General features: G+C 43.6%; 1 protein-coding gene across 8 annotated transcripts in view; it reads right to left on the bottom strand.

Moving 5' to 3' along the window:
• Positions 1-23,607, bottom strand: part of UBE2D2 (ubiquitin conjugating enzyme E2 D2) — a 45,461-nt gene that overhangs the window by 14,864 nt on the left and 6,990 nt on the right. For 4 of the 8 annotated variants that reach the window (XR_006292648.1, XM_043552771.1, XM_043552773.1 and 1 more), the window contains exons 2-6: positions 15,552-15,683; positions 14,844-14,907; positions 9,957-9,988; positions 9,794-9,871; positions 9,603-9,708 (exon numbers count right to left, since the gene is read on the bottom strand). Coding sequence is in view for 5 of the 8 variants with exons in the window: in XM_043552771.1 (XP_043408706.1) it covers positions 9,603-9,708; positions 9,794-9,871; positions 9,957-9,988; positions 14,844-14,907; positions 15,552-15,557 (286 nt within the window). In the remaining 3 variants the exon portion in view is untranslated. The remainder of the gene's footprint in view (positions 1-9,602; positions 9,709-9,793; positions 9,872-9,956; positions 9,989-14,843; positions 14,908-15,551; positions 15,684-23,607) is intronic. The other 4 variants (XR_006292649.1, XR_006292647.1, XM_037906034.2 and 1 more) reach the window with 1 other exon arrangement.

The following is a 23,607-nucleotide window of genomic DNA, read 5'->3' as shown; positions in this document are numbered from 1 at the left end:
TAATGTCAGTCAAATTTGGGAAGATTTTTATAGGAATGGTGAAAAACCTCAGCTTACACATACTCAGTAGAAACTTGTTAAGAGCATGGCAACTAAATTCTTCAAAGATTTATCTGTAGTGAGCATGCACGTTCCCTAGATCAGCATTTTTCAAAGTTCGGGTTGCGACTCAGTTATAAGGCACTGGGTTGCTCTGGTCAGCACCGCCGACTGGGACATTAAAAGTCCAGTTGGTGGGGCTGGCCAGCTAAGGCAGGCTAGTGTTTACCTGTTCCAACACCATGCTGAACGCTGGAAGTGGTTAGCAGCAGGGCCGGCTTCTAGGCAGGGGGGACCACGGGGCTCTGCATGCTGCCTCCAACCTGAGCACCGCACTCCAGTTCCTGGCCAATGGGAGCTTGGGGGGTGGTAGGGCGGTGTCTGCGGGCAAGAGCCGCTTGCGCATCTCTGCCTAGGAGCTGTACCTGCTGCTGGCCCTTTCAGGTGCAGCGCGGGACCAGGACAGGTGGGAAGCCTGCCTCTGCACCCCAGTTGTGCTGCCAGAGGCAAGTCTGCACCCCATCCCTGTGCCCCAATCCCCTGCCCCAGCCCTGAGCCCCCCAAACCTCTTCCTGCACCCCAACCTCCCCCCCAAATGCAGAGCCCTTCATCCCTGGCCCCACCCCAGAGCCTGCACCCAGAGCCCTGTCGCCCTCCTGCACCCCAACCTCCTGCCCCAGCCCTGAGCCTCCCACACCCTGAACCCCTCATTCCCGGCCGCACCCCACAGACCTGAGACCCTCCCAAACCCCTCATCCCCAGCTCCGTTGGGTTACGGGCATCAACAATTTTCTTCAACTGGGTTCCCAGAATAGAAGTTTGAAAACCACTGCCCTAAATAACGGATTATGCTCCAGCTCAGGGATGCAGGAATGGGATACTCCCTGCAACTGCTCCTCCACACCACTAGGGGCACTGTGGTGCTGGGCACAAGAATGTGCAGTGGTTTCAATGCTTCCCATGCCTGCTAGTACACAGGGACCCACCTAATACAGAGGAGGATTGGGGCAGAAGGGACTACCTACCATTAGAGCCCACCCCCTTCCAGAATTTGCAATCAAACCCATCATTTCCCAGTTTAAACATTCCTTTGCTGCTGTCAAGCAAAGAGCTGTAAAACCCACTGGCAAAGCAAGAGAGAGCGAGCGCACGCATGCACAGGCTCCATGCAGAGATAGCAGGAGAAAACGTATCAGTTACTTTAATTCGCTCACATCGTAGAATGCTGTGCTGAAGAAATAAAGATCCCAACGCCAATGATTACTCATGTGAAGGAGAGGTCAATAAGGTTCTACACGGTTAAAGAAAATCAATTATCTTTTCAAGTTAAGTTTCATACTTAGGAAATTGCACAAAAAACTACAGTGAAAAACATTAAGCTTGCTAAATCAACTCAAAAGCTAAGAAATGCCAGAGAATCATAGTTCAGCCCCCTTGCGTATATGCATTATGCTAGAGTATTTATTAGATGAACACAAAGAATCCCCTCCTCCCATGACCCCCTCCCTAATTCAATGCACAGGTACTGTCCTCTGGGAATGAATCAGGGTTGCATAGTGAAGGAGACTGTTTGTAGGACTTCTGCTTCCTTTGTTGAGGAAACTGGAAGATGTGTAGTGAATTTGGCAGGATGTTGAAGAACCAGGAGATCATCCTCTCGTTAAGACAGCTGAATGTTGCCTTAAGGAATTGGTTTCTATTTCTGCATCTGCCACAGAGGTCTTGTGATGCTGGGCAAGAGAAAGTTTTGATGTTTTACAGGTGGCCAATAACTGTGTGTTCCTCATTTTCCGGGTGCCCAATCTGAGAGACCTGAGGTTTGAATTGCAAAAGTGCTGAGTGAGCACTCAACTGCAACTCCCATTGGCATCATTGGAAGCTATGAACATATCTATATATAAAAATTCCAGGATTGTCACTCTGAAGCCTAGAGTGACTGCCGAGTCAGCATGAAGCAATGGAAACAGCTACATTACAGGGGTTCTGGTCCCCTGAAGGGGGTCATGAGGTTATTACATGGGGGTCACGAGCTGTCAGCTTCCATCCCAAGCCCTGCTTTGCCTCCAACATTTATAACCGTGTTAAATATATATATAAAAAAAGTGTTTTTAATTTATAAAGGGCGGGGGGGTCGCACTCAGTGGCTTACTATGTGAAAGGGGTCACCAGTACAAAACTGAGAACCTCTGAGCTACAAGTATGGCTGAAAGCTCTTTGTTTAGAATATCACCAGGTTCAAACACTGGGATTCATGGTCTGTTACCATCCAATTTTTAAATTCTCAGACATTTTGAATTTACAAATTATACCTGTGTGACAGCAGAGACTTTCAACTATTAGTAAAACCATAAAATGCCGAGTACTCTAAAAATTCAGATCCTAGGCTTCTCAAATGGGGCACCCAAAACTAGTGGGCATTAATAATTTTGGCTTTAATCTTTGTGCACCAGTTCCCCATGTGTAAAATGGGGATGTCTTCTCACTTCACATGGGTTGTGTGAAGATAACTCATTAAGATACTAAGACACAGAGCTTAGTATTCAGTGCAGGTTTTAAATGGTGTGAAGTAATGTGCAGAGCCACACTGAAAGAGGTTAAAGAGAAATACTGAATAGCTACCCATTCAGTGGGCATAGTCCATACTGCGCATTGCATTAGGCAACGATCCTGTGGGACAGTATGTGATCATGTACTTAAAGACTGTAGCAGTATACACACATGGGGACTGAATTAAGATTGCATGGGCAACCTTCACTGACATTTGCCTTAACAAAAAACCCACACATGAAAAGAATGTAATCTATATGTAATTTGGCAAGTGAAGTCACTGCACACAGCACGTTCAAGAAAAGCCCCAGAAGTGGTTAAAGAATAAGTTGCATTAAATTTGTCCAAAATAAGAGGTCTTCATTTATCCTTCCCTTATATCCTATGGTGATAGGAACTGCTAATAAGAAAGGAGATCCACCTATACAGTAGAACTTCAGAGTTATGAACACCAGAGTTACGAACTGACAGATCAACCACAAATCTCATCTGGAACCAGAAGTATGCAATCAGGCATCAGCAGAGACAAAAAAGCAAATGCAATACAGTACTGTGTTAAATGTAAACTACTAAAAAATAAAGGGAAAGTTTAAAAAAGATTTGACAAGATAAGGAAACTGTTTCCATGCTTGTTTCATTAAAATTAAGATGGCTAAAAGCAGCATTTTTCTTCTGCATAATACAGCTTTGAAACTTTACTAAGTCAATACATTTTTGAAAGAACCATAATGTTTGTTCAGAGTTACAAACATTTCAGAGTTACGAACCTCCATTCCTGAGATTTTCGTAACTGAGGTTCTACTGTAACTGAAGTCTACATATCGTTACTGATGTAACACGCAACTTAAAGAACTTTCAGCCTGAGTCTACAGCTACCATTGTTACTAGACCAAATATTACAAAACAGCTTACAGAAAGTTTCTCCATTTCAGTTTATGAAAAATTAAAGAAAGCTATACAAACAGGGAAGAGAAATTAAGACAAGCCACTGCCCTGCAAGTTGGCAAGACATCTCCAAGGTGTAATACCCAAAAGTACCTTTGGGAACATGCCAGACCAGACCAGTAATGTCTAGCCCTGCAGCCTCATCAGCGCCAGATGACTCAGAACGTTACGTAAGAAGCCTTGTAGCGCAGTTAAGCTAGAACCTGACCTAGGCAAAGATTCTTCCTAACTCTTCCCCTCACCTCCATCAGTTAGTGTTTGGCTTATGCCACAGTGAATAAAGCTTTATACACTATTTTCTGCTAAGCTCTTAACCTCAGTGACATGCTATAGTATTTAGTTCTACAAATTAATTATGCTTTGTATACAAAAATTTTTTTTATTCATTTTAAGTTCGCTGCCTTTAAGAAAAAACTAGAGTTTAAGCTGTTATCCTTTAAAGAGAGCACTGATTATTCAGTTTGAACCTTCTTTTAAAGAAGGTTCAATCAACCTAATGGTTTTAACTGATTCTTAGAGCTGATCAAACAATCAGAGGGAACAGTTCTATCAAAAATCTGAAGATCGTGGAAGTGTCAATTTTGACAAAGGTTGAGAGAATAAAGACCAAACAAATTATGTAATTACACAATTAAGATATTAAATATTTTTGGATATGTTTTAAACTTAATTTTATTTTAAAGAGTCAATTGTTCCAAACAGATTTCCTTTCTTTGGTAAATTTTGACTTTGTTCCAATTTGGAACACAACAAACTTCAAAAATGTTGGAATTTCCATGGAACACCTTCTATTTCCTGATGAACTGTACTAATTGTGTACTAAGAACAAAGTTTCTCTAAGGTCCCTGAACGTCTTCCAGGGAACTTAGTCAATTCCCCACTCTGCCTCTACATTGAGAGCTGGCATTCAGAGAGGACATGGCAGAGCTAATATTTCCACTGCCTCCTTTTTACTAGGCATTTGGTGGTTTGTCCTTGTATGACCATTTGGGTAAGCTGTGTAAATTTACGAATTCCAGTTTGGGAGGATGAGCTCTTTATCAAACAACTCCATTTTGAATGAGGGGCTGAATGCTTTGTTGATTTTTACTTCCATGCTAAGCTGAATTTCCAAGGGATATTGACAGGGCTAACAAGGGAGGGTCATTAAATCTTGATGATCTCTAGTCACATGGAGGCTCCCTGGGATTAAAAAAAAAACAAAAAACAGCTACCACTCAGCAAATCCCAGTTTTTTAAGTCTGGACTCCAGGAGGAGAACATAACTAAACAATAGATTATCTAGTTGGGGACTGCATCTCATGAGACTGATCAGGAGTCCTCTGAAAAAAGGGGACTGGAAGTTATCAAAGAAAGGATCTCTCTGGCAATTTTGGAAAGAGATGGAAAAGAGACCAGAGAAATTCCATGTTGCAGAGAAGAAGCCATCTACAGGAGGGCAAAGGTGATAGAAGACTGACTCAAGTCCCAAAGAACACAGAGTGGTGAGGAAGTTGAGGAAGGGAAACGCATACACAAATCTGTTAACATAAGAACAGCCATACTGGTTCAGAACAAAGGTCCATCCAGCCCAGTATGCTGTCTGCCGACAGTGGCCAATGCCAGGCGCCCCAGAGGGAGTGAACCTAACAGGTAATGATCAAGTGATCTCTCTCCTGCCATCCATCTCCACCCTCTGACAATCAGAGGCTAGGGACACCATTCCTTACCCATCCTGGCTAATAGCCATTAATGGACTTAGCCTCCATGAATTTATCCAGTTCTCTTTTGAACCCTGTTATAGTCCTAGCTTTCATAACCTCCTCAGGCAAGGAGTTCCACAGGTTGACTGTGCGCTGAGTGAAGAAGAACTTCCTTTTATTTGTTTTAAACCTGCTGCCCATTAATTTCATTTGGTGGCCCCTAGTTCTTTTATTATGGGAACAAATAAATAACTTTTCCTTATTCACTTTCTTCACACCACTCATGATTTTATATACTTCTATCAGATCCCCCCTTAGTCTCCTTCTTTCCAAGCTGAAAAGTCCTAGCCTCTTTAATCTCTTCTCATATGGGACCCGTTCCAAACCCCTAAACCTTTTCTAATGCCAGTATATCTTTTTTGAGATGAGGGGACCACATCTGTATGCAGTATTCAAGATGTGGGCGTACCATGGATTTATATAAGGGCAATAAGATATTCTTCGTCTTATTTTCTATCCCTTTTTTAATGATTCCTAACATCCTGTCTACTTTTTTGACTGCTGCTGCACACTGCGTGGACGTCTTCAGAGAACTATCCATGACGACTCCAAGATCTTTCTCCTGATTAGTTGTAGCTAAATTAGCCCCCCCATCATATTGTATGTATACTTGGGGTTATTTTTTCCAATGAGCATTACTTTACGTTTATCCACATTAAATTTGCCATTTTGCTGCCCAATCACTTAGTTTTGTTGGATCATTTTGAAGTTCTTCATAGTCTGCTTTAGTCTTAACTATCTTGAGCAGTTTAGTATCACCTTCAAACTTTGCCACCTCACTGTTTACCCCTTTCTCCAGATCATTTATGAGTAAGTTGAATAGGATTGACCCTTGGGGAACACCACTAGTTACCCCTCTCCATTCTGAAAATTTACCATTTATTTTGACCCTTCGTTCTGTCTTTTAACCAGTTCTCAATCTATGAAAGGAGCTTCCCTCTTATCCCATGACAACTTAATTTACGTAAGAGCCTTTGGTGAAGGACCTTGTCAAATACTTTCTGGAAATCTAAGTACACTATGTCCACTAGATCCCCCTTGTCCACATGTTTGTTGACCCCCTCAGAGAACTCTACTAGATTAGTAAGACATGATCTCCTTTTACAGAAACCATGTTGACTTTTGCACAATTTTTCTTCTATGTGTCTGTTGAAACAATAGTAAAGAAAAAAATTGTCAGATTTGCCCTGTACTGACATTAGACTTACCCATCTCTAATTGCTAGGATCACCTTTAGAGCCCTTCTTAAATACTGGCATTACATTAGCTATCTTCCAGTCATTGGGTACAGTAGCTGATTTAAAAGGAGAGGTTACAAACCATAGTTAATAGTTCCGCAATTTCACATTTGAGTTTTCAGAACTCTTGGGTGAATGCCATCTGGTCCTGGTGACTTGTTACTGTTAAGTTTCTCAATTAATTCCAAAACCTCCTCTAGTGACACTTAAATCTGAGGAATTGTCACAGACTGATCACCTACAAAAGACAGCTCAGGTTTGGGAATCTCCCTAACATCGTCAGCCATGAAAACTGAAGCAAAGAATTCATTTAGTTTCTCTGCAATGACTTTATCGTCTTTAAGTGCTCCTTTTGTATCTCGATCATACAGGGACCCCACTGGTTGTTTAGCAGGCTTCCTGCTTCTGATGTATTTAAAAAACATTGTTATTACCTTCTGAGTTTTTGGTTAGCTGTTCTTCAAACTCCTTTTTGGCTTTCTTATTACGTTTTTACATTTAATTTGGCAGTGTTTATTCCCCTTTCTATTTACCTCACTAGGATTTGACTTCCACTTTTTAAAAGATGCCTTTTTATCTCTCACTGCTTCTTTTACATGGTTAAGCCACAGAGGCTTTTTTTAATTTGGGGTATACATTTAAGTTGACCCTCTCTTATGGTGTCTTTGAAAAGTGTTCATGCAGCTTGCAGGGATTTCACTTTAGTCACTGTACCTTTTAATTTCTGTTTAACTAACCTTCTCATTTTTGCATAGTTTCCCTTTCTGAAATTAAATGCCAGAGTGTTGGGCTGTTGAGATGTTCTTCCCACCACAGGAATGTTATTATATTATGGTCACTATTTCCAAGTGGTCCTGTTATAGGTACCTCTTGGACCAGATCCTGCGCTCCGCTCAGGACTAGATCGAGAGTTGTCTCTCCCCTTGTGGGTTCCTGTACCAGCTGCTCCAAAAAGCAGTCATTTAAAGTATTGAGAAGTTTTGGTTCTGCATTTCATCCTGAGATGACATGTACCCAGTCAGTCAATATGGGGATAATTGAAATCCCCCACTATTACTGAGTTCTTTATTTTGATAGCATTTCATCACTATCACTGTTTAGATATGCATATTTCTTGTACTTATCAATATAAGGAATAATTGTGTTCAAACTCTTTGCAAAGCCTGTGTATTATGTGCTTCACTTATGTGCCCCTGGAGAGGTACTATAAACTAAAGTGCTCAAAAGGTTGGATTTCTGAAGGGTGCGCTTGAGCTACTGTGGTATCTTGGGGGTCAGAACAGACCTGGTCCCTAGACCTGCTGGACCTGAAAGACCCACTTCCATGAAGGATTAAACAATCTATTTGAGGAAGCGTGCAAGGGAATATGGAGCCAGAGATGGTGGCTGGAGCCCACCGAGACCCAGGGAAGCTTAAGAAGTGTATAGGTTCCAACATGTTGGCACCCAAACAGCAGCCTGAAGAGTTTTACCAGAGCTGTCACACCCTGCCTTTTATTTTACACACATTAAACATAAACCAGCCATTTGCAATTGTCCTCTTATCTTATACTTTAAACTATTTTGTTTCCAGCTTCTCTAGTTTCCTTTTTTCTACTTTATATATACTATTTATACTCTTTGCTCATTGCTCCTTTTAGAATCCTCCCTGTATAGAGAAAAATGTATTCGCTTTGGAGAAGACTGAGCTCTGTGTGGTAAAGTACACAAAGAAAACTAGATGGTGATCAAAGTTTCTGTAGGCAAAGGTCATAAGTAAGGAAACTGGGATTTTAATTTGACAGTCAGAAGACTGAAGATCTAGCTTATTTTCCCTGTTGATGCTGGATCTTCACTTCATAGCAGTGACAATTTAACTTTCAGCTTCATGAACTAATCGTGATCCCTGGTGAGCCAGCAAGTCAGGTGGTACTAGCTCTTTGTTTCCAACAGCTTCTGCAAACGTACAGGTTCTTGAAGGCCACACTATATATTATAGAGTATCTGGAAGTGAGCTAGCCTAACTGCCCCCATTAGGAGCTTCAGTACACAAGAGAAGAGGTAGCAGGAGCTTCCTTCATGGACCACCACCACCAGCATTAGGCGAACATTTAGAGAGAAGGGAAGAATGAACCTGGAAACCCATGTAGTGGCATGGGAGAGAGAGGTTATGTCAAATTGAACATGAATAGCCCTTTAACATATGATGTATTACTTGCCCAATACTTCACAAATTATGATCCTCTAATTTGAGAGAAAGCAAAATGTGCCCCACACAATGGCAAATATGGTCATAAAAACAGGACATACCAAGCTGAGATTTTTCAGGACATGTAGGGCAGTAGTTGAGAATATTGCAAGACAATTTGTTTTCGAACGATGATCTTAGCAAACCCATGCCTCCATGGTTTTATCATCGAGTCTCACTAAAAGATAAGAGTTTGTCCCTATGTATGTTTTTCTCTGAATAAAGGAAGTCTGCTTTAAGATGTTTTACTCATGTAAATTGACTTAAGTAGTCTGATTTTAACAGCTTGTTTTGTTAGATATGGCTATATTATTCTAGAATAGCCCCTATACACCATGAATTATTCCCTTCCAAGTAAAAACCTACCAGAACAAGAGACTCTACAATGCACATGCATCTCCCCATGGAGAAAAGATAAGAGAACCAAAACCACATGCCAGATGCATAGTCACACTGCTAAGCACACTACTGGAAAGTGCTTATACTACAGTCATGAGTGTGGTATGAAAATTCATCACTACAGGCACTTTCCCACCCCATGTTCTTAAACTCCTAAGCATAAGTTCATTGTTCAAATCCATTTGAACAAAAGGTAGAGACGAGCACGACTGGGTAATGAGATAAGAGTTACCTCTGCTTACATCACCGGGATAAATCAAGGACTCACTGGTATAACTGGACCATAGGGACAGTGTTTAAGATTCTATATGAAAAGTATATGCAGCACTCATGGAATTAGATATTGAGCTAGAATTGTTGACCACATGAGTAATCAGTAATAGGCAGGCAACAGTTTTTCACATTAATAAATCCAAATCAATAATTTAACAAAAGTAAGATTACCTCCAATGCTCATTTAGTTACCTTTTGAAATAGTTAGTGCTGGGGACCACTGTGACCGTAGAATATCAAGACAAATGCTGCCATTACTGTTAATATTTGGATGATAGATTCTTGTTGTAAATGCAACCTGCAGAAGAGGGGAAATTTCAGTTTAGGCTCATCGATGTAGGCTATACAACACACCACCATGTAGAATTATACAAGCCACTCACCTTAGGTGGTTTGAAAGGGTAATCTGTTGGGAAGTGAATTGTCAGGAAAAATACTCCACCCTGATAGGGACTGTCATTCTGTTAAAATAAAGAATCATTATTAGAAGAGAATCAACTTCAAGAGAATCAACTTTACATGGAGTTGTGAAATTCATATACTTACCGGTCCCATTATTGTAGCTTGCCAATGGAACACTGAAAAGAGGAAAACACAAGTTACCTACTATAATTTCTAATCTGAAAAAGTCCAAGTATTTGCCATTATCACCAAAGCACTTGTCAGTAAACCGTATGCATATGTAAAACAACCTTTTGAAGAAGGGGTAGAGCGGGGGTGGGCAAACTTTTTGGCCCAAGGGCCACATCTGGGAATAGAAATTTCATGGCCCGCCATACATGTTCACAAAATTGGGGTTGGGGTGCAGCAGCGGGTGAGGGCACGGGCTCCAGGGTGGGGCCAGAAACGTGGAGCTCAGGGTGCAGGAGTTGGCTCATGCAGGGAAACAGAGTGCAAAGGGAGGGGGAGGGCTCCGGATGGGGGTGCGGATGAGGGATTTGGGTGCAAGAGGGTAATCCAGGCTGGGACCGAGGGGTTCAGAGAGCAGGAGGGGGAATCAGGGCTGGGACAGGGAGTTGGGGCACGCGGAGAGGCTCAGGGATGCAGGCTCCGGGAAGCACTTACCTTAAGCAGCTCCTGGAAGCAGTGGCTATGTCTCCACTCCGGCTCCTACGGGGAGCTGTGGCCAGGCAGCTCTGCACACTTCCCCATCCGCAGGCACCACCCCTGCAGCTCCCAGCCAATGGGAGCTGTGGGGGCGGTGCTTGGGGCAGGGACAGTGTGCAGAGCAGAGCCCCCTGGCTGCCCCTACATGTAGGAGCAGGAGCAGGGTGATGCCGCTGCTTCCAGGAGCTGCCCCAGACCCTGCTCCCCGGCTGGAGCAGGGCAAGTGCCAGACCCAGCTCCCCAGCAGGAGCTTGAGGGCCGACTTAAAACAGCCTGTGGGCCAGATCCAGCCCATGGGCTGTAGTTTGCTCACCCCTGGGGTAGTGTAGTAAGCCAGGAAACTCCTACATGAAGGCCCAAGACTCCACACTTACATGAGCTGAAATACTTAGTACCACACCAGCAATGCAATCCCTAGAAGTCTAAATCAAACCATTCACATACCATCTATCCATACTCCCATCCTATAAGACACCATACATTCTGCTGCAGTACAAATCTACACTGCCACACATCCAATTGTACAAGATCAAATATTCAACTACATAGGGACAGTCGACAAGATTTTTTTAAACTAGTTTTTAAAAAACTTCTTGTAAGCTACAAGAGTGAATAATCTTTAAAAAAAATCTAAAGAAAAGTTTGAGCAAGAAAAAAGCCTGACCGACTATACAGGCAAAGAGTGAACTGACTATACAAGTTATCAACTGCACAAAGTTAGTACTTTTTGCTAGCTTCTTTCAGTTCTAATGATACTGAGGTATTAATTCTAGTACCATGGTATCAGTACAAGTAACAACTTAGAATACAAGATTCAGACAGACATAATAAGGCCCTAACAGTGAAACTAGACCAATTTTGGATGTGTAGGGAGGTGTGTGGGAAGACAGTATCTAGACAGAAGCCATGGGGCTCCAGGCAGGCATAAGGGTCTGCCTGCATGGGTCTATTTGCAAGCTCTAGGTCTAAGTTTAGTGTTAAGACAATGGCAATAAACATGAAGAGTATGAGTATACGAAAGACTGATATTTCAGAGGGATTGTAAGTTGGCTGTAGATCAAAGAATGTATATAGTTAGTTCAGGTTATGCACTTGACTAATTGGTTGTACATTATGTAGAGTGTTTAGAGTTACCCAGGATAAAAGACTGCTAAAAAGTCAGCAAGTCTCAACATTTGGGCTCAAAATACATTTGTAAACCTTGATGGCTTGTCACAACCCAAAGATTTCTCCCCTGCTGAGGCTTCCCCAGACCAGATGTCCCCCTCCCCTGCAGGGGTCCATCAGGGTGCTCAGAGCTAAGATTCCAGATGCTCTGGCCAGATGTGAACAGCTGAGGACCTCATACAGTGGCAACTGGGAGTGGCAAGCTGAGATACCCCAAAAATAGCCTCTCCCCCATAGCCCAGGGAAGCAAATGGCATTATGGGGCAGGTGAGATTTGGGGACCTGGAAGTGAAGTGGGGAGATTGGGGTATAGTGTGGAAGGAGTTGTGGGTTTGGAGAAGGAATGGGGGCAAAGAGGTGGCGAGCCAATAACTCCTCCCCAAAAAATACAGCCCCCACATAAGGTCCATGGGGGCAGAGGGTAAAGGGATGGTATGACAGAAGGAATCATCCAACTATGAGGGAGAACCGCCTCAGGGGCTTGGGATGGGGGCAGGCAGAAAGTATAGAAGACTGCCAGGGTTGCAGGGCAAGGGTTACATCGGGGCCAGTATTTCCTAGCCACCCCCTCCTTGCTCTTGTCCCATGGGTCTGGGTGGGCTCAGCTCCCCGCTTCAGGTATCACAACCTTTGAGGTCACAGCACCACTCAGGTTTGACCCAGATCCCCTGACAGGAGCTGGCCAGGCCTGGATTGATGAGAGTGGCATTGTGACCTGGCAAAGGGGGTCAGAGCACCACTCACACAAATTTGGCCTGATTGTCATAATGATGCAGAGCCAGAGAGAGAGCTTGGCCAAACCCAAGCAGCGCTGCAACTACGTGCAACAGGTCGCAATGCTCACAGTAGGGAGCCCAGCTGGTGACTCACAGGTTGAGAAACCCTGCTATAAGGAATATAAGACCGCATGCTGTAGGACATAGGCAAAAACTTTATGGGGTTAGAAAGAAGTTTCTCCCACACAGGAGATTTAATAAAATATTCTCTTTGGCATTTCTTGCTTCCTCTGCAAGATGTTAGTCAGAGTTCAAGACAGGACACTGGATTAGACCACCATCAGTCTGATATCCTACCTTCCTATGAATGTGTATGTTTATGTGGAAAGGAATATGTCCAGGAGTCTGTCCTGCCCCCATCGCTCCTCAGCTGGGGGGGGGGGGGGTCACTGTATGGGGAGCTGCTCCCCCATCCACCCAACCCCCAGTGCATCTGGACCCACCTCATACCCAGATTGCCCTGCCAAGCCTCACACCCTGCACCCAGACCCACCACTGACCCCGAACCCACACTGCAACAAGCCTCACCCTCTGCATCTGGAGCCCCCCTGCACCCAGACCCTCCCACCCCTGCCAAGCCCTACCTCCCTGCATCTGGACCTCACCTTGCAGCCAGACTGCCCCCTGCACTCAAGCCCCCACCCCAACAAGTCCCATCCCACAGGCACCTGGACGACCCTCACTAGCTCCCCACACGCAGACTCCTACCCCACTGAACCCTACCAAGCCAGCACCCAGACCTGCACCTCATCAAGCCGGTGCCTGGACCACCCCCCCGCCCCTCAGCTGAGCCCTCCAAACCCAGACACCACCCCCCACTGAGCCCCAGCCACCTTCACCTGGACCTTCCTGCAGAGCCCTATTGTGTCTGCACTCAGACCCCACCCCCAACGAGCCCGTTCATCCAGATCACCCCACGCACTTGGAACCCCACCACCACCAGGCCACCCACAGCCATACTGCCCCACACAGAACCCTGTCACCCGGATCTCCCTTCACTAAGCCCATCACTTTGACCCTGCTCGGCTGAGCCTGCCTGCATCTAGCATGCTTGGCACAGAGGGGCAGGGCCCCGGGGTGTTTCTGGGACAGCCCTGGTCCTTGTACTGTGTCAGGGTCAGGTGCAACTTTACTGCTGAGCCCATGTTCCGGGAGGGGGAAGAGGGAGCACAGGGTGATCTACCAGTGTAGTGCCAGTGGCCTGTGCTCCCCACTGCCATGCTGGAGCCTCCACATTTATTTACTGACAAATAAAATTTGCTAAATTTTAAAACATGGTGTGCAGAATTTAAAATTTTTTGGCACAGAATACCCTCAGGAGTACATAGAGCAGTATAAACAAGTCATTGTCTGTATGAAATTTTAGTTTGTACTGACTTCGCTAGTGCTTTTTATGTAGCCTGTTGCAAAAGTAGGCAAATATCTAGATGAGTTGATGTACCCCCTGAAAGATCTCTGCGTCCCACCAAGGGTACACATACCCCTGGTTGAGAACCACTGCTCTAAAAGAAGTCAGACTCCTAGATGTTAACACCCTGTTTTAATATGTATGGTGGATCCTCAATTTTTCTTCCCTACTTTAAAAACAAAACAAAACAAAAAAACACAAGTATGACCCAGATCTCCCCTTAATACAACCATAGCTTGATGCGGAGATTGAGGATGGAGGTTCTTTCGGTGTCTAAGTTGTTTGACCACAGTAAGAATGTGCCCTCACATTCTTCCTCAGAGAGGATGATATGGAGCCCTCTTCAAGGCTAAAGTAGAGGTAACTGGGGATGTGCAATTTGTATCAAACTACAACAATGCATTTCTGTTATTAATGCTTTAAGGGTTTTTTTAAGCTAAGATTCTTGTCATGTATCTTTTGTGCAAAGGTTATATTATTTTATGCAAGGGTTATATTTAGTGTGATAACCTTATTTCAAAGCTGCTCCTGTATACACTGTAGTCCTGATTGCATCCTCTATATAAAGGTAGATAACATCTCTTGTGATGCGTTAAGTCTGGGTATCTTGCTGATTTAGATAGGAACTCTGATAGCTACTCCAGCATTTTACCTGCTGTTGTAGCAGTAAGTCATGTCTTCCACTGTTCATACAAGAGAATTTAAGATGTCTGCAATAATTAAAGAGTGACTGGAAGATCTCCACTACCAGGAGAAAAATATTAAGGTGTTGGAGTAGTATCTGGAAGCGTACATGGAGTAACATCTAGCATTATTTAGGATTTTCCACTCAGATAAGACTTTCTCCAGCTTCAGGAAATACTTGTACTCTTGTGAGTTAGGAATTCCCATTTTAGAGATAAGAAAGTGGAGGCCAGTGCCAGTATTGCCTATGAATGTGCATGCTAGATGCCCTATTACTCAGGCAGTACTTACTGTCATCTCCAACAGGCCCTGCTGAACACTGTGCTGGGGGATCACGTGCCAGGTCATTCAACTCCTAAAAGAAAGAATGGATGGACAGTTGATGTTTCACTTAATCCAAAAATCAAATCACAGTTTGCCTCTCTAACAAAAGACTGACAGTGGTACTTCAGCAGCACTTTTCCCTCAATGTGTATTCCTAAACCTCAAATGAAACTTTGTTTATCTGGTGAGGATAATTTCTTACTATGTGAAGTTGGTTTTGAAGTTTAACCAAACCTACACTCATGACCTCAATCTTTTGTCCCCTGTAAGCAGTGCTGAACTAGCATCCTTTTCAGCCAACATACTCAGAAGACCATGTTCCATCTTAGCCTTAAATTCCTTGCATTTGCATCTTCAGTTACTTCCTTTAGACTGTTCTCTACCATTTTAATAAATTAGGGATAGGATCTCAGATAATATAGAAACTAATCAGGTCTGAAAAGTCGATTATCCTGCTTCAAGTTATTTCCATTTAGCTATTTGTGCTTTGATAAGGCATTCTTAAAATGTTCACAAAGTTAAAATAGGTGACATTAAATCCCACTTTTTAAGCCTGGGCCATGTAAAAAAAAAGGACGTTAGGAACATAGCCTTAATCCATACCAGACCTCCCAAAAAAATCAGACCTTTACCCAAAAGGTAAAAATGGCCTACGAATAGGGAAATGAAAGTTACCTGCATGCTTCTGCTGTAGTGACCAGCAGCTATTAGTTCAGTGTATGAAGTAGCAGTACCTTCCCTGCACGATCTACAGCATTAAGGACACAGATACCTTTTTGCTGGCCCATCCTCCTCCACTCCCACAGACTAGGGAAAGAATGTTATCTTCAGAATTTGAACTTGTTATGCATGAAGTTGCTGACAAGCATGTAGCATTCAAACTTAAAGAAAGTAAAGAGTGTGTACTAAATGCCCAACCAATGGTCAAGTTAGACTGAAGAATCTCATTTTGGAAGTCTCAGGCTCCTGTGGGCGCTGGAGTCAGTGTTTCATGGTTCAGAACATTTCTGAAGGAATTTCAATACAGTTTTAAGTAGCCACAGAATTTTGAACTTCAGTCCAGAACACAAAAAAAATCCTAAAAGTTGCATGCTTTGTAAATCTATAATAGTCATTTTGGAAATCTTCATATTTTATGTAAGTAATAGATTATCATGGATAATCCAAATGTTAACAAGTTGGTCCCACTAGATTTTCCTAGACATCTTATTGTGTTTGAGACAGTTTCTCTTACAGTTCAGGGTATTGGGAATTTAAGCAGGAAGCAGTGCCGCCCAGTAGATAGAGCTACTAACTGAAACTCAGATGTGGGTTCTATTTCTGACTCTGCCACAGACATGCTAGGTGACCTTGGGTCTCTGACTCAGCTTCCCCACCAGTGAAATGGGGATAGATACTGATTTCCTTTGTCAAGCACTCAGATCTACTGAAGAAAGGTGCTATGAGCTAGGTGTTAGGTAGATTGGAGAGGTTTAGTGCCAAAAGGGGTTCTTGTTACGAGTTTCCCTGCATTTACTGAACTCCTTAATTTCAAGGTGTTATAAATTAGCTGTTTTGATTAAGCATTAAGGTGGTTTTGAGAATTTTAGGTTAGGGTATTGTGCTTTTAGTTAACTTTTGGCAGCACTGGTTCATTGCCTAGAATGCTACATAAACATCATCATCTACCACACTTCTTTCTAGTCAGACTATGCTTAACCAAGTACCGACATCCAGCACACTCTACCCTACTCCATAAACAGAGGGTTCAGTGTGTGTGTGTGTGTAAAAAGAGAGGTTAGTCTTCCCCTTGGAACTTCTGCTCCTTCTCATACCCAAGTCTGGAAAATTCAGAGCTCCCAAGCCCCTACTGCTGAGAGAAATGCAGCATCTGACTCTATTGCTTTCTGACTGACAACGAATTTGGGGAGAGGGACAGAACTTCCTTTCCTCCTCACATCCAGGTTTTTGTGCCGCCTCAGAAATTCAGTTATACCTCTGCTGCTTATAGTTTTCCATGAAATTTACAGAATATAAATCATCTTTTGCTGAAGTATTGTTCAGGTTGTAACACCCAAGAACAAGTGGGAAAGAAGCATCGCCCAGGAAGCATTCATATGGAAACTCAGCTTTAAGAACCTTCTACTATTTGCAAGTTTCTGGCAAATCTAGAAGTACACCTCTACCCCGATATAACGCGGTCCTCGGGAGACAAAAAATCTCACCGAGTTATAGGTGAGACCGTGTTATATCCAACTTGCTTTGGTCCCCCTGTTCCTTGTTCCCTGACCGCCCCCTCCAGAGACCCCCATCCCTAATCACCCCCAGGACTCCACCCCCTACCCAACCCCCCACGCCCTGCCCCCTGACTGCTCCGACCCCTATCTACACCTCCCCCCCCCGCCCCGACAGGCACTCACCAGCAGTGCTCCACTCCGCCACCGGTGAGTGCAGGCAGGTTGGGGAAAGGAAGACCTCCGCACTCACCGGCGGCAGGAAGCGGAGCTCCACTTTCCTTGCCCCAGCCATGTCACTTGGGGGGGGGGGGGGGGGGGGTCGGTGTGTGTGAGTGAGAGAGAGAATTGCATTGGGGATAGGTCCCACACTCACCTGCGGCGGGAAGCGGAGCACAGCAGCTGGGAGCTGGCGGAGTGGAGTGGGCTGGGGCCGGGCTGCTCCACTTCTGATGGGTGCCGGGGGGAGAAATCCCTTCCCCCAAACCCCCTCCCCTGAGCGACATAGCCAGGGCAAGGGAAGCGAAGCTGACTGCTCCCAGCCCCCGCTAATCCCCTGGGCCACTCTGGGACTGCAGGGCCCCCAAAAGTGCCCCCCCAGGCCCTGGGGGGGTAGGGAGGGGAAGAGAGCCCCTGACTGCCCCCAAGACTGTCTGCCCCTTAGCCAACCCCTTGGCCCCGGTCCAGCACCCTTAACATGCTGCTCAGAGCGGCATGCTGGAGCTTTACCGCGTTGTATGCGAACCCGTGTTATATCAGGTTGCGTTGTATCGGGATAGAGGTGTATTGTGGGTTTTTAATATAATCAATACTTTGACACTGGATTACATTTTTAGCTACAACTGAACTGAAACCAGTCATCTAATAAATCAAGAAATATTTGCATTAAACAGTTCCATCAAAGATTTACTTACAGTAACCTATTTACGCACGTTTCCTCTATAAATGTCACTAGAATAGGTCTCTAAAATAAATCTTTTATGACTTAACTTCTACCTCCCATAGCACAGCCTGCCAGGGTTTATACACAAGCCTTAAAAAGAGGCCTTGAATCAAAACTGGCTCCATTAAAACTTTCATTCTGGTTCTTGGTAGGACTAACCCACATTTGAATATCTATAGTTAGATCACTGACAGTATTTGAGGCTTATGTGGAAACAGTGGTATTGAAGAGCAAGAATCAAGATAGGTAGCTGTAATGGGAGAAAAGCTTGCAATGTAAATGCCACCAATGGATATATAGCTAATACCTTTTCAAAAGTACATTTTAAAATCCCCATCTATCCCCTACCTCCCATCTTTGGAGAGGCAGTTTAACAAAGCCCACATCTAATTAAGGGTCAAATACACTACTTAACAAAAGGAGGTGAAGCTTTGTTTAGATTTACTTGCTGTTTCATTTCTGTACTGTGACTTTGCAACACAAGGATATCGTTTTGAGCTAGACACAAGGGGCAAAAAAAGGCTTTTAGATCAGATCCTGTTCTCAAGTATTCCACAGTTTAAATGCTTCCAAAATTGGATTAAGTCTCTCCTAGGCTGTATGTACATACCTACACAGGGACTCCCATGGCTCCACTTGTGCTTGGGACAGTGGTAGTTTGCTTAAGTGATCTCTACCACCTGCTGGGGTGCCTACAACCATTCCTCAGGCCAGGCTGAGGGGTTTCCAAGATGTGCTGCTCATCAAGTGAGCTTGTGTCCATTCAGGAAGAGCAATGCTTCAGCCCCACTCCATGCCAGCAAAAGGACTTATGCACATCATGCTGTCTGAAAACAACTCTGGAGTCGCATGGGGCTGAGGTCCCATCCCTGCCCCTCCATCTCCTTGACTGGACGGAAGAGGGAGCTGCAGGGACTCTGGCCAGCCTGAAGACAAGCAGTAGAAAACCCACTGCCTGTTGTCAGTGGAGAGATTAAAGAGGTTAGGACTTTTCAGCTTGGAAAAGAGGAGACTAAGGGGGGATATGATAGAGGTATATAAAATCATGAGTGGTGTGGAGAAAGTGAATATGGGAACAAGTAAATAACTTTTCCTTAATATAAGAACTAGGGGCCACCAAATGAAATTAATGCGCAGCAGGTTTAAAACAAATAAAAAGGAAGTTCTTCTTCACACAGCACACAGTCAATCTGTGGAACTCCTTGCCTGAGGAAGTTGTGAAGGCTAGGATGGGTAAGGAATGGGGTCCCTAGCCTCTGATTGTCAGAGGGTGGATGGAGATGGCTGGCAGGAGAGAGATCACTTGATCGTTACCCGTTAGGTTCACTCCCTCTGGGGCACCTGGCATTAGCCACTGTCAGTAGACAGGATACTGGGCTGGATGGACCTTTGGTCTGATCCAGTATAGCCATTCTTATGTCCTGTACAAGAAAGGCCCCTTTATGCACCACTACAGCAGAACCACCAATGCTTGAATGGTATAGTGTTGGCAGCCCACAATAAAGGCCTATAAGTATTAGTGGCTGCATGCCCCTGCCGCCCTAACAGCAGCGTCACATAACTCTGCCCAGCCACTGTAACTACAGCAGCAGCCTTCAAAGTCTCAAGTGTTTAGCTGACTACCTGAGCCACCCAGGCCTCCTGCACTGCAGACTGCTCTGATGCAACCACTGGGCTCTGTCCACACCATTCAGGCTGTATGTGATGATACCCCATGACCCCAGTCCCAGCGAGGACCCTAGGGGTTAATACAATCCTGACTATCTCACTTTGAAATAGATATTAACCCAAAACAGACTAAAGACTGAGATACCTTTAAAGTGACAGGAGGTCTATATCATGATGGTGTCATTATTTGAATGAGATAGCTAAACCAATCTAGGACTGATCATACTCAAAATTAAGCCCCACAACCATATCTTTTACCCCAGACTAGACCTCCCTCTTACCACTCTTCAACCCACCCACTCCATCTTAGCTATGCACCTGTATAGCTGGACCACTACTACACCTCCCTCACAAACTACAACGCCTTATTTGAGTTTTTACATACAGGCCATAAACTACTGGGGCAGTCTGATGCATAAATTCACTGAAACTGGTAAATGTAAGTAACCCAAGTCCTTTATTTCAGACCTTGCTTCAGCAAAAAGTAACATCATAGTTCTTGAAGCTTTAGAATGATAAATATGAGGAATTAACGTCCACAAGACATTCTCTTTAGAGTTCTGGTCATATTAACATCAGTAGGCAAATGACTGACTTTGAACCCTGAAGAGACTAAGATTACAAGATCTGCTGGGAAAGCAGAGGCACTAGTAATCTTTATGTGCCACTGTGTTTGTACCAGCATGTTGGCAGTTTGATTTCCACTAATCATTTTCCCCACAATTCAGAGCAGCTGCATTTGCCCATGCAGTTACAATTGCACATGAAACCAGTGTTGGTGGGTGCTCATATTTTTGGCACACACTTAAGAAATGGGCCTGCCCCAAGTGGTTGTCTGCCTTTTGAAAACATGGTGCACAATACTTAAAAGCACTTCCAGCAAAGTTCCAGAATTTAGAATCTGTGCATCATTTCTAGATGTCTTTGACTTTTCAACTCTGAGAATCTGTTTGGGCTTCCATGACCTAAAATGAATGATTCAAGACTATAAATAAAGCGTGATCTTAATTCTTGAGATGCACAAAGTACTCAGTTATGGGTCAACTGGCACAAAAATTGTCACCACGTATGCCAGAGACTTACATGTGATATAAGACCCACTAAAGGCTCCAGCAGTTTCTAAGCACCTTGATCCAAGATGAACGAATAATGAAATCTGCCATCTTGCTGACACTAATTCTAAACCTAATTCCTGACAAATGGTTCTTGAGGGTTACTAGCTCTAGCAGAGAGGTAGCCGTGTTAGTCTGTATCCACAAAAACAAATAGTCCAGTGGCACTTTAAAGACTAACAGATTTATTAGGGCATAAGCTTTCATGAAGAAGTGGGTTTTTTACCCATGAAAGCTTATGCCCAAATAAATCTGTTAGTCTTTACGATGGCACCGGACTCCTCATTGTTTTAGCTCTACCAGTTTACCTGCACTACGTGTAATAAACCCTCAGATGAAGGGCTGATGGAGATAAAGTTCATCTTTATAACACCTTTTAAGAACCCTATAGCCCCCAGGAGGAATGTGGTTTCAAGTTCTGCCAGCTCACCTGCAAGAGATTCTATGAACCCCTAGTCCTAAGTTAAATCCTCATAACTTCTGAAAAACATCAAGAGCTTGATCAAGGTTAACGTCTATCTAGAACAGATGTAAAAAGACCAGATGTATTCTGCAACTTAACCCACAGTTGTACAGTCCTATCCCAAGCCCCAAAAATATAATAGTGGTGGCTCTCCTCAAACTAGGGTGAGAAGGTCCCTCACCAAAGGCTCTTAAGTAAAGTAAGCGGTCATGGGATAAGAGGGAAGGTCCTCTCACGGATTGGTAACTGGTTAGAAGATAGGAAACAAAGGTTAGGGATAAATGTTTAGCTTTCGGAATGCAGAGAGGTAAATAGTGGTGTCCCCCAAGGGTCTGTACTTTGATCAGTCCTATTCAACATATTCATAAATGATCTGGAAAAAGAGGGAAACAATGAGGTGGCAAAATCTGCAGATGATACACAAGTACTCAGTGTGGTTAAGTCCCAGGCAGACTGCGAAGAGCTACTAAAGGATCTCTCATAACTAGGTGACTGGGCAACAAAATGGCAGATGAAATTCAATGTTGATAAATGCAAAGCAATGCACATTGGAAAACATAATCCCAACTATACATATAAAATTATGGGCGTCTAAATTAGCTGTTACCATTCAAGAAAGATCTTGGAGTCATTTTGGATAGTTCTCTGCAAACATCCACTCAATGTGCAGCGGCAGTCAAAAAAGTGAACAAAATGTTGGAAATTATTAAGAAAAGGATAGATAATAAGACAGAAAATATCATAAGCCTCTATATAAATCCATGGTATGCCCACATCTTGAATACTGCATGCAGATGGTGGTAGCCCGATCTCAAAAAAAGATATATTGGAGTTGGAAAAGGTTCAGAAAAGGGCATCAAAAATGATCAGGGGAAACGGAACGGCTTCCGTATGAGAAGAGATTAATAAAACCGGGACTTTTCAGCTTAGTCGTCTTTTCCAAGGAGGGATATGATTGAGGCCTATAAAATCATGACTGGTGTGGAGAGAGTAAATAAGGAAGTGTTATTTACTCCTTCTCATAATACAAGAACTAGGGGTCACCAAATGAAATTAAGAGGCAGCAGGTTAAAACAAACAAAAGGAAGTATTTCTTCAACAATGCACAGTCAACCTATGGAACTCTTGGCCAGAGGATGTTGTGAAGGCCACGACTATAACAAGGTTCAAAGAAGAACTAGATAAATTCATGGAGAATAGGTCCATCAATGGCTATTAGCCAGGATGAGCAGGGATGGTGTCCCTAGCCTCTGTATGCCAGAAGCAGGGAACGAGTGACAGGGAATGGATCACTTGATGATACCTGTTCTGTTCATTCCTTCTGGGGCACCTGGTATTGGCCACCGTCAGAAGATAGGATACTGGGCTATATGGACCTTTGGTCTGACCCAGTATGGCCGTTCTTATGCAAGTCACAGGGTCCACCAGTTTTGCTGCTAAAACCACATTAATACGATCAGCTGGAGATATGAGCTTCTTTGCCATCATATACTATTTGTAAGAGTTAGGAACCACATTTATTTCTCGTAGCAGTTATAAGCACTGCATGTGCCTAGCTGTCAATAATCATATCTACTTCTCTGTGTGCTTTCAAACTCCACCAGCTTTGCAAGCAAAGCTTTAAAGTACTATGTACTATAAACCTCAGAAAATTTACAGTTTGCTGTCATAGCTCATAATCACCATGAAACATCCCTCATGGGACATAAAGCAAATTCTCTTTTCACCCTCATCTGTAGCTTTGACTTACTGAATTTCAACCCCATAGATATTCGAGTTACTGTCCACTTTAACAGAATTTAAACAAGATCTATGAAGATAATAGGTGCAGATGTTTAAAGTTATGCAGCCAAAAGAACTAAATTGTTCCCCACACAGCCTTAGTAAAGAGTAGCTCTCATTAAGGATTTAATATTAGGCAAGTGTGAAGTTTAGGCAAAGTTGCTGGTATGGTAAACAGAATAGTGAGGGAAACTTGCCTGTACCTTAAAATTGGTCAGAGCAACTTCCAACTTTCTGAAAAACGTATTCTCTGGAAAGAACAGATAAGGGATTACATACTAGTTGTATTACTTGTACAGAAACTATTTCATGTGCCTGGCCACAGAACATCGACTATTAGTTGACAGTATGTGGGCACATTACCAGGACAAGCCCTACATTCTATAGGTTGAGGGTATAACAAATAACCTTCCTTCTCCCACTGACTCAAGTTACTCTACATCTGCAAATGCCTGTGGACCTGGATTCCAGAATGGAGGAGTGGGAAGAACAGATTATTTCCATATAGACATCTTGTTTTGATGAATACTGCTGCTTTGGTCAGTTTTTA

Source organism: Chelonia mydas, chromosome 8 (assembly GCF_015237465.2).
Source record: "Chelonia mydas isolate rCheMyd1 chromosome 8, rCheMyd1.pri.v2, whole genome shotgun sequence".
NCBI lineage: Eukaryota > Metazoa > Chordata > Testudines > Cheloniidae > Chelonia > Chelonia mydas.
This window is presented reverse-complemented; position numbering and strand designations above follow the sequence as displayed.